At 38.5% G+C, this 14,251-nt stretch overlaps 1 protein-coding gene across 2 annotated transcripts in view; it reads left to right on the top strand.

The window, feature by feature from the left end:
- Positions 1 to 14,251, top strand: part of LOC142750501 (gamma-aminobutyric acid receptor subunit alpha-2-like) — a 159,544-nt gene that overhangs the window by 74,053 nt on the left and 71,240 nt on the right. For both annotated transcript variants that reach the window (XM_075859504.1, XM_075859512.1), the window contains one exon: positions 5,245 to 5,327. In XM_075859504.1, coding sequence (XP_075715619.1) covers positions 5,245 to 5,327 — 83 coding nt within the window. The remainder of the gene's footprint in view (positions 1 to 5,244; positions 5,328 to 14,251) is intronic.

The following is a 14,251-nucleotide window of genomic DNA, read 5'->3' as shown; positions in this document are numbered from 1 at the left end:
CTTGGAATGCGGGGAGTGGAAAACAAAAATGAAAAATCCAAAAATAGCTCAGTCCCGAAGGGGTCAATTAGATTTAAGTATGTACAGATGTAACCTTCTTTATCTTGACTCTTATCGCATTAAATGCACAGTGGGAAGAAACTTTATTTTTACTTTTTCAATTACTTTTCAATGGCTTTTGTTGTGTGAGATCACGCTGCAGCAAGTTATCACAGTCAAGATAAACATGGCTACATCTGTAATTAATAAATAAGGTGTTTGGTCTTCTTTTTTTTTTTTTAAATGTTGTAGATATTTCCCTAGGGCGACCACATAGGACACACATACTTTCTTCCTGAACCTTCTGTGTAGACAGTGCAGCAGGGTGAGTGTGCTTTATCACAGCTGAAATGCATGGGGGTCAATTGAAGCTGAAATATAATTTATTTGTACAGTCTCCAGGAAGTGATGATGTACAGCCCCTCCCCCAGAAACCAAAAGAGATGCATACAGAGCTTTATCTGGGTGTTTAGTGTATAGTGTTTCTATCCTGCTTTATCTAGGCTTCCAGTAAGGGCATGTTCAGACGTGGCAGTATTTTTACGTTACAAATGTTGGTGCAGATTTGGGGCAATTACGCAACGAATCTGCACCAACATTTGCATATTTGACAGGTAATTTAGAGGTTGCAGATATCACAGCGGACTTGCCGCCGATTTCAGTTTTTGCATTGCAAAGGCTGAAATCTGCAGTGAAATTCCGCTTTTTCTCCGCAACATAATGAGCATGCTGCGGAGGGAAAAATCTGCAACGCAGCCTAATTTCCGCAGTTACTTTCTGCAACGTCTGAACTAACTTTCCTAAAAATGTATAGAAACAAATGTAAAAAACGGCTGCTGCAGAATTCCACTGCGGACTGTCGGCAGTGAAATTCAACAGCAATTCTGCCATGTCTGAACATGCACTTATACAACAGAGCTGTCATTAACATCCCCATCCTCTTAGGGCGGATTTACACGAGCGTGTGCAAAAGGCACTTAAGAGCTCCGTGTGTCATCACATAGGATGTGTGGCTGCGTGATTTTCGCGCAGCCGCCATCATTATGACACTCCGTTTGGATGTTTGTAAACAGAAAATCACGTGGTGCTTTTCTGTTTCCAAACATACTTTTGATTGCTGTTGCGCGAATAACGCGCGTCCCACAGAATTGCTTCCGTGTGGTGCGCGTGATTTTCATGCACCCATTGACTTCAATGGGTGCGTGATGCGTGAAAAAACGCAGAAATATAGGACCTGTCGTGAGTTTTACGCAGCGGACTCACGCTGCGAAAAAATCACGGACAGTCTGCACTGCCCCATAGACTTGCATAGGTCCGTGCGACACGTGTGAAAAACACGCGGGTGGCACGGACGTATATCACGTTCGTGTAAATCCGCCCTTATGATAATGAGATGATTCTCCTCATCCTGTATATACAGTAAAGCGGACAAGTGAGCTACAGAGAACAGGAAATATCAGCTACATGTAACTGCTCTAGTGGACAGTGTGAAAACTGCAATACTTTGTTGTATAAAATATTTGTATAATAAAAGCCTGATTTAAATAATATATAATTTTCTGACAATACATCACGTTTAAATCTATGTCTATAAAGTGGATTTGGAGCTCTGTTTCAAGAAAATGGTAGCTCCGACCGCTATAAAGATATATTAAGAAATTATTCTGCAAAGAATTTTTAACCTAATAAGTTAAAAATAAAACTAAAATCAAGATGGTATTCAAGAACAGACATTTTCTTTGAGGGATTGTCTGTGACATATTATTAACGTGTTTTGTGAAATAAGCATATGATCCCCTGACAGGGTCAACTGGCAGGGTTTTATACAAATAAGAATTCTGTACAATAGAGCCTTCCAGTAAAGAAGAAAAAATATTTTTGAAAGATTAGACAAGTGAGTCCATTTATATGTACAGAGAAGTCCATAAAGATCAAAACCTCAAGTCTGTAAAGCTGTTACCATATAGCAGATATCAGTACACAGTAAAGAGAGGCTTTAGAGGATTCTTTCATTTAAAATGCAATGACTGCTGCCCCCAAAATGTTTAGCTTGGAATAGCATCACATGAAAGATGTTTCTGTGATGGTTTAGAGAAGCTTTGAAGGATATGTTGTAGAAAGGAACAGAATGTCATGGTGTGTAAAGGAGATTTTCTGTGTTGCACTTCAATACTCTATACTGTGCTTCATGCTTTCTCTCTTAAATCTCCGAATATTGACACTGCAACTCTAAAAAAAAATTATCTTTTTTCAAATATTTAACTACTGTCTGCTTCGTGCCACTTTAACACACCCTGTTGTAGAATAATATCAGGCACTGTGCACTATTCCTGTTATTCGTACCAATTAGACTGTAGACAAGTAAAGTATATCCCGGTTTACGACCGTGTTAAATATTAAAGTAGACTAAATATTAAAAGAGCAACGTTTAATTTCTTTCTAGAAATATTGCAACAATTATAACTATTTCCAAAATGTTCTTTATTAGGATATATTTTTATACTCATAAAAGTTAATGGTATTATATGAAGATGACAAAAAAGCCTCTAAAAAGACAAAGAAAATGCTCGATCGCATGGTTCACTAATTTGCTTATTCTATAGGGCTTATTTAGATGTACAATGTTTGGAAGTAATTTAGCTGAAGTTTGCTACGTAGAATTATAGCTTCATTTTCTTTACCAAAGGTCGCAAAAAAATTCAATTCTGCCTGATTGGACAATCTGGTCAGTAAAGGAGGATATTGGGTGCTTCTACCAAGTGATAACAATCATTTTACCAAATCTTCTACTAAAAATGTATATACAAGAGGAAGATCATGCAGCAGCTATGGGGCCCCTAGAGTAAGGGCGCCCAGCCTTTGTTGTTTTATCATCTCACCTACTGGGTGGTGAGAACCTGTCCAGGAGCCCTATTGTTGGCAAACAAGAGGGTGAGAAATTGGAAAAGGATTATAGGAAGGGTGCAGAGGAGGAAACAAACATTTGGCCCTTCTGTCATGGGTAACAAAACCTGGACCAATAATGTCAGGACTATTTTGATCTTTGCTATGGGGTTTCCTCTCTTCTATGAACGCCCCTCAAACTGGTGTTGCCAGTGCAGTAGAAGGTTTGAGAAATGACTAATATTTCCCCTACTGTTAAGATAGATGTTCTGTGCAGAATCTAACAATTTATATGATATACTAATGGGACCAAGCAAGATTGATGTAGGCTGTTAACATATTGACTATATTCACGCTGGGAATATCAATTATGTTTTCTTGTTTAGAAATATAGTCAAGTAAGAATCTTTTTGTTTATTATTGTGCAACATTATTAATGTATAAATGAATGCTTCTTTACTTGTTCTGTATATAAAGCCAGGCTCAAATCAAATGTTCTTAAAACCACAAAAATAAAAATGAATAATAGTAGACTAACGAAGGCATGGAGAAACCAGACAATGTCATAGAGATATTTTTGGCAGGCTGTCTCTTACTGGTCTCTGCACTGGAAATTCCCCTTCTTTAAACGTTACCGAAGTATCGGGATTGTGAATAGACATCGCGTCCTGGCTGGAAGCGATGTCTATTCACTCTCGAGACACTTCAGTAAAGTTAATGTGTGAGTAAGTGACAACACAGTGTGATCTCACAAGATCACGCTGTGCTGAGTATGAATGGAGAGAAGTGTATGACTCTGATTGGTCAGCGTCATACACTACTCTCCAACGCCCACTTGGTCAAAAAGTAAAACATGCCCAGTTGTCCATTAAGAAAGTCATTAGCATAAATCTAAAATAGGTCATAACTTGGTCAAAATTGATCGTTTTTTCTAAATAAAAACCACTGTTGTTATCTACATTACAGCGCCGATCACATTATGTAGGAGATAGGGAACTTATAATCTGGTGACAGAGCCTCTTTAAGAAAACAATCTCATTCATTGTGAAATTATGAAGCTTTCTAAACATAATTCTTGATGGCTTTCAACAGGGGAGCAACTTTATGGGGTGCAGAGGTTGCACTGGAGCCCTAGAGCCTGAGGGGTCCAAAAGTGTATCTTCCGCATGTGAGGAGACCAGAACTATAATTGACATGTGACCAATAGGGGCCCTGTTATAGATTTTGCATTGGGGCCCAGGGCTTAAGTCACGCTTCTGGTGTCAGGATCTTTGCTTGTAGTCATCAAATAGGAATCTTGATTGTTTACCTTCAGGTCACATGATGATCACACAGGTTCATTGATTGTTTTAGGATACAGCTCCGATAATAGGAAATGTAACTGTAACAAGTCCTGCACCTCTGTGATCAGTGTCTGAATGGGGCTCCTAGGTCACACAAGAGGAAATGATTTTGAGGTCCACTCTCCATCTATACAGAACATGTGCACGTCCACTTTTAATCACTTGGTAAACTTTGTTGTTATCTCACAAAACATTTAATCAACAGGTTATTTGGGATTTAAATAATTAGAAATAGACACTGGTAGCAAGTAATTGGCTCCAAAGTATCTCCTGTGGTTTTCTCCTACTAAACCTTTGGTACCAATTATTGTATCAGATTTTGGGCCCATCGATGATCCTCTGGTGCTCTGGTGGGCCAGTTGAAGTCTGTGTATGATCAGGGCAGATCATCATCCTCTGTAAGTAATCAATGAAGGCATCCATTCAATGACTACAAGAAAATATGTTGAAAACCAAGAAAAATTTATATGGAAAGTTTATTATGAAATTGTTTAACTTTCTTTATACAAAAATTGTGCTTTTTTTTTTTTTTTTTTTTGCTGAAACTGGATGTTAAAAAAAATGATTGCTGTTTTACCATACTAGAATTGTTTTAAAAAGATTTTTTGTTCAGGTGTTTCTGATAACATTTTATTTTTAACTAAAAGGTATCATTACAGTTAATTCTCCAAAATAAGCCCAGAGTTTAGATATTATTGCATCAATGTGCAACTGCTTCTGTATTTGTGAATTTGAATAAAATATGCAAATTATGTAAATTTGCTTGTTTTCAACATTTTGATGTTATAAACGTCTTATGAAGGACCACATGAAAGGAAAATAAAGCAGCAGATTTAAATGTTAATGAAGTTATTAGTAGAACAGAGCAATTTTTTTTAATCTCAGTCACCATAAGTTGGGCTGCATTGTGGAACAGATTTCCCTTTTGTATTAATCCTCAGAGAAGAAAACATATTGTTTTTTTGTGTCTGCTTCTTAGGCTCACTGTCCAGGCTGAATGCCCCATGCATTTGGAAGATTTTCCTATGGATGCACATGCCTGTCCATTAAAATTTGGCAGCTGTAAGTATTTGCCAGTCTTTGTAGGTCACTTGTTAATTAGAGTGTACTGACTTGTTTTGTGTCCTTTTTGCATTTATTGTTGTTGCACATGCTGTAATTACAATGTTCTATAACATGAAGAAGAATCGGTTATTAATAGCAATGAATTCTTAATTACTAATTCTATTTTAAAATTACAATTGCATCTGCTCCTGCACTTAAATATAGGTCTATGTGTATTTGTGTTACCCCTATAGTATAGTATTAAAATAATGAATGTAAATCGGAGCATTTCATATCGTAATAAAAAAAATAATGAAAGCAACACAAAAGTAACACTAAATCATTATATATTTCAATCTACTCTACATACAAAATGAGTAATAGCAAATATTGTAAACTGTTCTCTTCATTTCATTGTGGGACTTAGAAGACAATGATTAACAGTTTACATGTCTAATTACAAGCTGTATACTAATAAAGCTTCATCTACAGTTCTGTGACAGCTCATGAAGATAAATACATACAGTAAAAAAAATAATTTTTAATTAACAATATTGTTAACTCTTTCGGGACAAAGCCATTTTTTGCTTTTTCATTTTTGTTTTTTACTTACCGCATTCCAAGACCCAAATCTTTTTAAATGTTTCCGTCAATAGAGCAGTGTGAGGGCTTATTTTTTGCAGGATGAGTTGTAGTTTCTATTCTCACTATTTAACGTACCATATAATGTACTGGGAAATTGAAAAAAAACTCTTTGTGGGGTGGAATTGGAAAAAACTGTGATTCCTCCATTGTTTTTTGGTTTTCATTTTTACAGCGTTCACCATGCATTAAAAATGACAACTTAAATTTATTCTGCGGCTCAATATCATTAAACTGATACCAAATTTGTATACTTTTTTTTATCTTTTACAAATTTTACAAAGAAAATCTATTTGTTAAAAAAAAAATGTGCTGTGAGCTCTAACTTTTTTTTTTTTTGTCGATTGAGCGGTGTGAGGGCTTATTTTTTACGAGACGAGCTGCAGTTTTTATTGGTAACCTTTTTTGATACATCCAACTTTTTGATCACTTTTTATAACATTTTTGAGGTGACCGGGCTGCCATGACAACCATCGGCACCCCGCAATTTAATTGCAGGGGGGGCTGATGGGCTGTTGGAGGGAGCCGCCCCCTCTTTTTTTAACGGCTTAGATTCCGCGGTCGCTATTCACCATGGTTAAACAGCCAGGAACAGAGCGATCGCTGTTCCTGGCCATTAGTGCAGGGTGTCAGCTGTGATAAACAGCTGACACGCGCAGTGTAAGAAGTGAGCTCAGCATGTGAGCCCGCTCCATACTTCACCCACCACACCAGGATGTGCAGTTATGTCCAGGTGCGCTAAAGGGTTAATATCTTCAGATTAAGCGCACTTGATGTACTGTATGATTTTCCAAATAGCTCTTCTTATGCCAGCGGGTGACACAACAGATGTGGTGCTGTCCCCCACTACTCAGTAGTAGGGTACTTTTAGTCTCAACAGTCATAGAAAGGAAGATGGGAGTATATACCCATCTCTGGATTATTTCTTGGTTAGTTTTTTCTTTGTAAAAATTGCCATTTTATGAAACCAGCAGGAAACTTTTTTTTTCCATTCTGAAGTTCTTGTTAAGTACATTTATCGTACCCCTTGGCAACATCCAACGTACAGTCCTCTTGTATGTCCAAGCAAAAGATTAGAGACACGTGTGGTGTTTCTAAAATCAGAAAACATATTATCATAATTAAAGGGCTGTCACAGTGTGTTGCTGGGCGCAACATATTGGGCATCAAAATAGAATATATGTGTTAAAATTGCAGTTTTCAATTTGCACCAGCCGCATTTCTGCAAAACATCTGTAGTCTCAAAATGCGCACTAAACGCCTTCATGAATTCTTTAAGAGGTGTAGTTTCCAAAATTGAGTCACTTCTCGTTCTGGGGGATTCCACTGTTTTGATTCCTCAGGGCTTTGCAAATATGACCTGGTACAAACCATTCCAGCAAAATCTGCGCTCCAAAAGCCAATTGGCGCTCATTCTCTTCTGAGCTCTGCCATGTGTCCAAAAGAAGTTTGCAATAACATATGGGGTATTGCTGTGCTTGGGAGAAATTGTTCAAATGTTGGGTGCTTTCTTTTTTTTACTTTAAAATATTAAGCTAAAACTACATTTTTGTGGGGAAAAAATAGTTTTAATGTTCCTAGCTCAAATCTAATAAATTTAGCCAAAAAAAAAATGTGGGTCAAAATGCTCACTATAGATGAAATCCTTGAGTATTGCAGTTTTCAAAGTGGGGTGGGTCGCTTCTGGGTGGTTTCCACTGTTTTTGTACCTCAGGGGCTTTGCAAATGCGACATGGCATACGCAAACCATTCCAGCAAAATCTGAGCTTCCCTTTATGCCCACATATGGGGCATTTCGGTACTCAGAGAAATTTATTTACAAATGTTGGTTTGCTTTTTCTCCTTTATTTCTTGTGAAAAGGAAAAATATTAAGCTAAAACCACATTTTATTGTTTTGATTCCCCAGGGGCTTTGCAAATGTGACATGGCACCTATGGAGTTCATTTTCCCCTCTATGTCTTATAGAAATTTTAGCTAAAACTACATATTTGTAATGTCGGGGTAGGGAAACAGACAAGTGAGCCCTAATCTACCCGCCACTCAGTCCCTGCCTACTTGCAACGTTCCGCCCTAGGCGACGGGGTACAACTGGGCGACGGTCCCTACAGACAAACAGACAAAGGTACAAAGAAGCCAGGGAAATGGGGAAGTTGCCCACGGGAACACCGTAAGCAACAAGCGAGGTGAACGAGCCGAGTCAAACCAGGAGATGAGCGAGGTACAAAAACGCAGCGCAGAAGAGTGGTCAGAAAAGCCAAGGTCAATCACAAGCAGAGGATCAGTAGTTCAAGAAGCTGCAGCAGGGCCAGGAAACCAACAGAGAAGAATCACAAGCAAAGGAGGAACAGGAAAGGCAGGTATAAATAGACAGAGGGCGGGAGCTAGCTCCGTCTGGCCAGGCTGTGATAGGCTCTCCCACTCCTAAGCCTGCCATCCTGGGTGGTGGAAGATGGAGTCAGTCTCACAGACATAGAAGCAGGTGCAGACTGATTACCTATGGGCGTCGACACAGAAGTTGTGTCTGGCAGATCCTTTACAATATTATTAGAAGAAAAATATGTATTTTTCATTTTGATATCCCAATTCTAATAAAATCCTTCAATCACTTTTGGGGTCAAAATAGTTACTACACCCCTAGATGTAGGGGTGGCTCCATTGCAGAAATATAAGTTTATTCTTTATATGCAAATTAACTATTTGGAGCAACGAGGGTGTCAACGTTGCTCCAAACAGCTCTACCATCCCTCCCTTCCTTCCTTCTCTGGTTGACAGAGCCAGGCATCCTCCTGAGTGTGCCTCAGCTTCGACTCATGAAACTTCTGTGCTGTGTATGCACCGATTCAGAAACCAGAATGCCTTGACCTGTCAATCAGCGAAAGGAAGGGAGGGAGGGACGGACTGGGGAGAGAAGGTAGAGCTGTTTGGAGCAACAGCGAAGCCCCCGTTGCTCCAAATTGCTAATTTGCATGTAAAGAATAAACTTACATTTCTGCAACGGAGCCACAAATCTAAAAAAAGAAAAACAGCATTATATTTAGATGAGGCTACACTATCTTACTGCTTTGCTGCTTTTATCGGCCAAATTCTGGTGACAGACACCCTTTAACCAATAAACCTCCGAAAGTTCTTAAAAAATAAATAAAAGGGTGTTCAAGTAGACATGGTAATTGTTAATTTGTATCTATTTTGTGGGGTATTATATATGTATTACAAGCAAATACATCTAAATTTAGAAAAATTTACATTTTTCCAAATTTTCTCTAAATGCTGGGGTTTTTCACAAATAAACACAGAATGTATAAATCTTAATTTACCACTAACATGAAGTACAATGTGTCATGAGAAAACTTTCTCAGAATCACTTAGATAAGTAAAAGCATTTCAAAATTATTACCTCAAAAAGTGACACATGCCAGATTTGAAAATGGGACTGTGTCCAAAATGCCAAAGCTGTCTGTTTCTTTAAGGGGTTAAAATATGAGAGAATTTCATGACTATTAATGTATATCCAGGCAGGCATATGTATGACAAGAAATGTATATCCAAATGCACTTGTGAGTTGAGGAAGGAATTTCCTCCTGTGGTACAAGATTCTACCTTATGACTTCCCTTGGGCAAAATACCTAGATTAAAGCAGTTGTATTTGATTAACATGTATTTCATAGTACATAAATGTTCAAGAGGATGAGCAGGATGCTTTCTTCTAAAAATAGGGCCACCCATGTCCACAGTTTGCATCTGGTATTGCAGATCAGCTGTATTCACTTCAATGGAGCTAAGTTGGAATATGAGAAACAACCTGTGGATAGGGGTGGCGCTGTTTCTGGAATAGAGCAGCCATATTTTTCTAATTCAGGACCATCCCTTTAACCTATAGCTTTTAGCCACGAAACAAGAGTGCTGGAAAATTCAAGAAGAACTGTTTTGGGGGTTTAGTTTTGCACTGCCAAGTAGCACCTCTACTGAAGTACTTTTTGAACAATTTTTTAAGAGTACTATGCTGTATGCACCCTTTTGGTCTTTGAAATGTCACATCTGCCAAAATATAGTTTCATGGTAAAAACAGAGCTTTACTATTCTAAAAGTAGAGAAAACAGTATTTTGTAGGGAGAATAGTAAAATAATAGCCTTCTCCTTTAAGTGTCACAGCATTAAGATGTACTATAAATTAAACTTAGACTTGGCAGCTGGGAATTGCCCAAGTATATGTCAGTGGTGATGCTTACCATTCACTTATCACCTACAGTATGTAGACAGCTATTCATCTTTCACTGACAGCTCATTTTCGTGACTGCCATCCATTTCTGCTTGGTAAAAATTCACAGAATAGCCTCATGTACTGTGCCTTCTGTCTCATAGCTACATGTATCAGATTTCAAGTATTCTCTTTCACAGTCTTTTTTTAACATTTATATACTATAATCAAATTAGTTCTACTTGAAAAAAAATGTTTTCAAGATATTTTGAAGTAAATGATATTTAAGAAGGAATATATGAACTACCAGGAAATAATATATATTCACTTTGGTTACATGGCATAGTTAAATGGAAACACAAGGCTATGCAATTCTTCAATGATAGATGTAGCAGACACATGACAATGAATATCACTGTTGTTTCTGTCATTGTTAAAAAATGCACTAGAAATGGCAATTTTCAATTACAATTTTCTCATAATTAGTATATTATTATTAATTATTTTTAATATGTCATTAATTCCAGGGTGCTGTACATATGAAAAAAGGGTATAAGTACATAACATGAGACAATAGAAAAAACAAGCACAATTAACACAAACCTAATGATGACAGACTGGTACAGAAAAGGAAAGAAACCTGCCTGTGATGGCTTACAATCTACAATGGAAGGGGGAGGAAGATACTAGATGAGGTACATATTGTAGTGTGGTGGCAACAGTGTAATTGAAGGTTGTAAGATTTCATGGAGAGATGAATTTCCAGGTTGCTTTTGAAGGTGTCTATGGTGGAAGAGAATCTGATCTGTTGGGGCAACAAGTTCCAGAGTATGGGGGATGCACGAGAGAGATCTTGGAGACTATAATGTATGGAGCAGAGAAAAGGTCTTTTTAGTTCCGGAGATTAAGTGTGGGTAGATATCAGGAGATTAGATTAGAGATGTATGGAAGGGGCAGGTTGTGGGCAGCCTTGTAGGTCAGTGTTGATATTTTTAGATGAATTTACTGGGTAGCCAATGAAAGGATTGGCAGAGGGTAGAGGCAGAGGTAGAGAGGTGAGAGAAAGATTAACCTACGAACAGAGTTGTGGGCGCATTGGACGGTGCAAGAGCACTTGATGGGAGTTTGTAGAGAAGGATTATGCAGTAGTATAGGTGGATATGGTGAGGACATGTAATTGCATTCTTGTTGACCCGAGCTTCAGTAAAGAGCGGAATCGAGAAATGTTTTCGAGGTGGAGGCAGCATGAGGTGGTAAGAGCTAGGATCTGCAGTTTGAAAGACAGGGGGTTATCAAAGGTTATACCGAGGCAGCAGAATTATGAAACTGGGGAAAGTGTGGAACCAGTTGGGGAAAATTGATGAACTCCATGTTGAGTTTTAGAAAGCAGGAGTAGAAAGGTGGAGAGAGCTATTAGACACTCTGGAACTCTGGATAGCAAAGAGGTAACAAACTGGCCAGAGAGATAAATTTAAGAATCGTCACCCAGGCCAAAGTTATAGATGGAGAAGTATAAGGATAGAGGCACTTGGGATCCCAATAGAAAGAGCGGGAGACGAGGAGGTGGTGTGTGAGTGAGAGACACTAACTGTCGCATGGTCAGGTTTGAGATCTAGGAGATGGTACCTGTGATACCACTGGACAAAATAATTTGTAACAGGAGGAAGCAGTCGACTGTGTCGAAGGTCAGAGGGCAAGTCCAGAAAGAAGAGCACTGAGTAATGTAGTGAGGCTTTGGCAGTTAATAGATCATCAGTGACCTTTGTTACGGTAATTTCAGTAGAGTACTGGTGTCTCATTATATATCTGTATGAATATACACATTATAAACATTAGAATGGGTGTCTCCTGTATCAAGCATAGATAACCTTGATTTTCTTAAGCAAGCTTGTGGTGGATTGGGTGGCTATGGTGTGAAACATTCAAGTTTTCCATCAGCTACATATGATCAAGCCGCTTAAAGGGGTTATGTGCGGACTAAAAAATTATTAGCCATCTACTCACTGCAGTATGTGAGTACACTCGCTAATATACATTCTGGGCCCCTGTCTCGCTGATTCTGAGATTTTCATAGATTTTTATAGCGCTGTTGTGGGGACCGGAATTCTAGTTGCATAGCCTTCTTTGATGACGATATGACTCTTCATCATGTAACCGGCCCTGCTGTACTCTATGTACAAGCAGTAGCAATAGCAGTAGCAGTAGCAATTCAAACTTCTTTGGCATTGTTCTTAGATTACTGTTGCTTAAAATCTGACACATTAATTTAAATGAACCTCTGATAAAAAGTTAGATTTTCCATAACAGGAGCATGTGATCAGTGCAGAAGGGATTTATAAGAGTTATCCGGGATTTCAAAATCAGGGCAGAGGATGGTGTAAAGTAATAATCTATCACACCCTAAAATGCTCAACGTTGCATTGCTGACACCCCGTTCTACTGCTATGGTCCCAGGAGCTCCTGCAGCGGTAGCATGTCGTTCATCGGTCACGTGCTGTGGCAGTCAATCACTGGTCTCTTTGGTGATGCGGTCAGCGATTGTCAGCATGGTGAACAGTACGTGACCTCTGCAGGAGTTTCCGTGTCCAGAGCCGTAGAAAACAGGGTCTCAGCACTAAAATGGGGGGCCCTTTAGTGAGTATCTGCTAGTTTATTATTTTATACCATCCCCAGCCAAAGTACTGCATAACCTCCTTAAACATTCTTTAGAGCATGTTTATTCTAAAGATCAGTGGTGTTTCAAGATCACAGATTTTATTACTGTTATCTTCTCACCTGTATGTGTGACAAGTTAGAAGATAATTTTGACTAGATTTCCCTTTACAGATATTTTTAGCATTGCATTTCAAATGATGTCAGTTGCTCCTTAGCAACAGACTACTAGCTGCTACATAATCAGCAGAGAGAATACACGGATATAGGAAAAGTCATGGCAGGCAGCAGACGGGCACTCACAGTTGGTTCGTCATGGCTCACAAACAAGAGGTCAGGGCATACGACAGGCATCAATAATCAAAGGTACAAGCAGTGGTCAATCACAGGAAATCCAACAAAGTATAATGTAGGGAATCACTAGACTATCTAGGATGAACCTAATTGCTCAGGCAAGGTGTAACAGAAACAGATTTGGCGTGTGCTAACCCTTTAAGGCTGCAAGGGTCAGTGTGCGCGCACTCTAGGAAGTGCAGATGGAGAGTGGCCACGATAAGACCTGACAGAAGGACATGTGTGACCAGGAACCAGGGGACGCCATTAAAAGGCAATAAATCAGTGGCGACGAGGAGCAGGACCAGTGGCCGTTACATTACTATTATTTTGTATACTAATTTAAGACTGCAAGGGTAAGTGCGCATGAACTAGGAAGTGCAGATGGAGAGTGGCTGCGAGCAGACCTGACAGAAAGAGGTACATAGCGCTGTCCAGAAACCAGGGGACGCCCTGAAGAGGTAAGAATACAGCAGGATGAAGAGCGGGAACAGCATTACTATTATTTTGTATGCTAATTTATTGTTATTATTTATTTTATAGCACTATTAACCCCTTAAGGTCATGCCCTGTTTTGGATTTAAGGACACAGCCCCATTTCTAAAATCTGTCATGTGTCACTTTATCTGGTAATAGCTCTGGAATGCTTTTACTTATCGAAGTGATTATGAGATTGTTTTTTCATGACACATCGTACTCTATTTTAGTGCTAAATTTTGGTCGATAGTTTATATTTACATTTTCCTACATTTGAAATCCTCTGCTTCTAATAATAATGATACCACACACATTTTCAAATCAATAAGGTTTACCATATGTCTTCTTTTATGTTATCATTTTTTTATCAAATTTTTTTTTTTTTAAGATAGAAGGCTTATATGTTTGATAGCAGTTTTCACAAATTTGCAAAACCTGTTTTTTAGGAATCACTTCGGCTCTGAAGTGGTTTTGAAGGACCTTTATATTAGAAACTCCCCATAAATCACCCCATTTCAATAACTGCACCCCCAACGTATTCAAAACGTATTCAAAACAGCATTCAGAAACTTTGTTTATCCTTTAGTAGTTTCACAGGTGTTTTAGCAAGTGGTGGTACAATTTGCAAATTTAATTTTTTTG

Source organism: Rhinoderma darwinii, chromosome 1 (genome assembly GCF_050947455.1).
Source record: "Rhinoderma darwinii isolate aRhiDar2 chromosome 1, aRhiDar2.hap1, whole genome shotgun sequence".
Taxonomy (NCBI): domain Eukaryota; kingdom Metazoa; phylum Chordata; class Amphibia; order Anura; family Rhinodermatidae; genus Rhinoderma; species Rhinoderma darwinii.
Note: the sequence above shows the minus strand (reverse complement) of the source record. Positions and strands in the feature narration are given on the sequence as shown.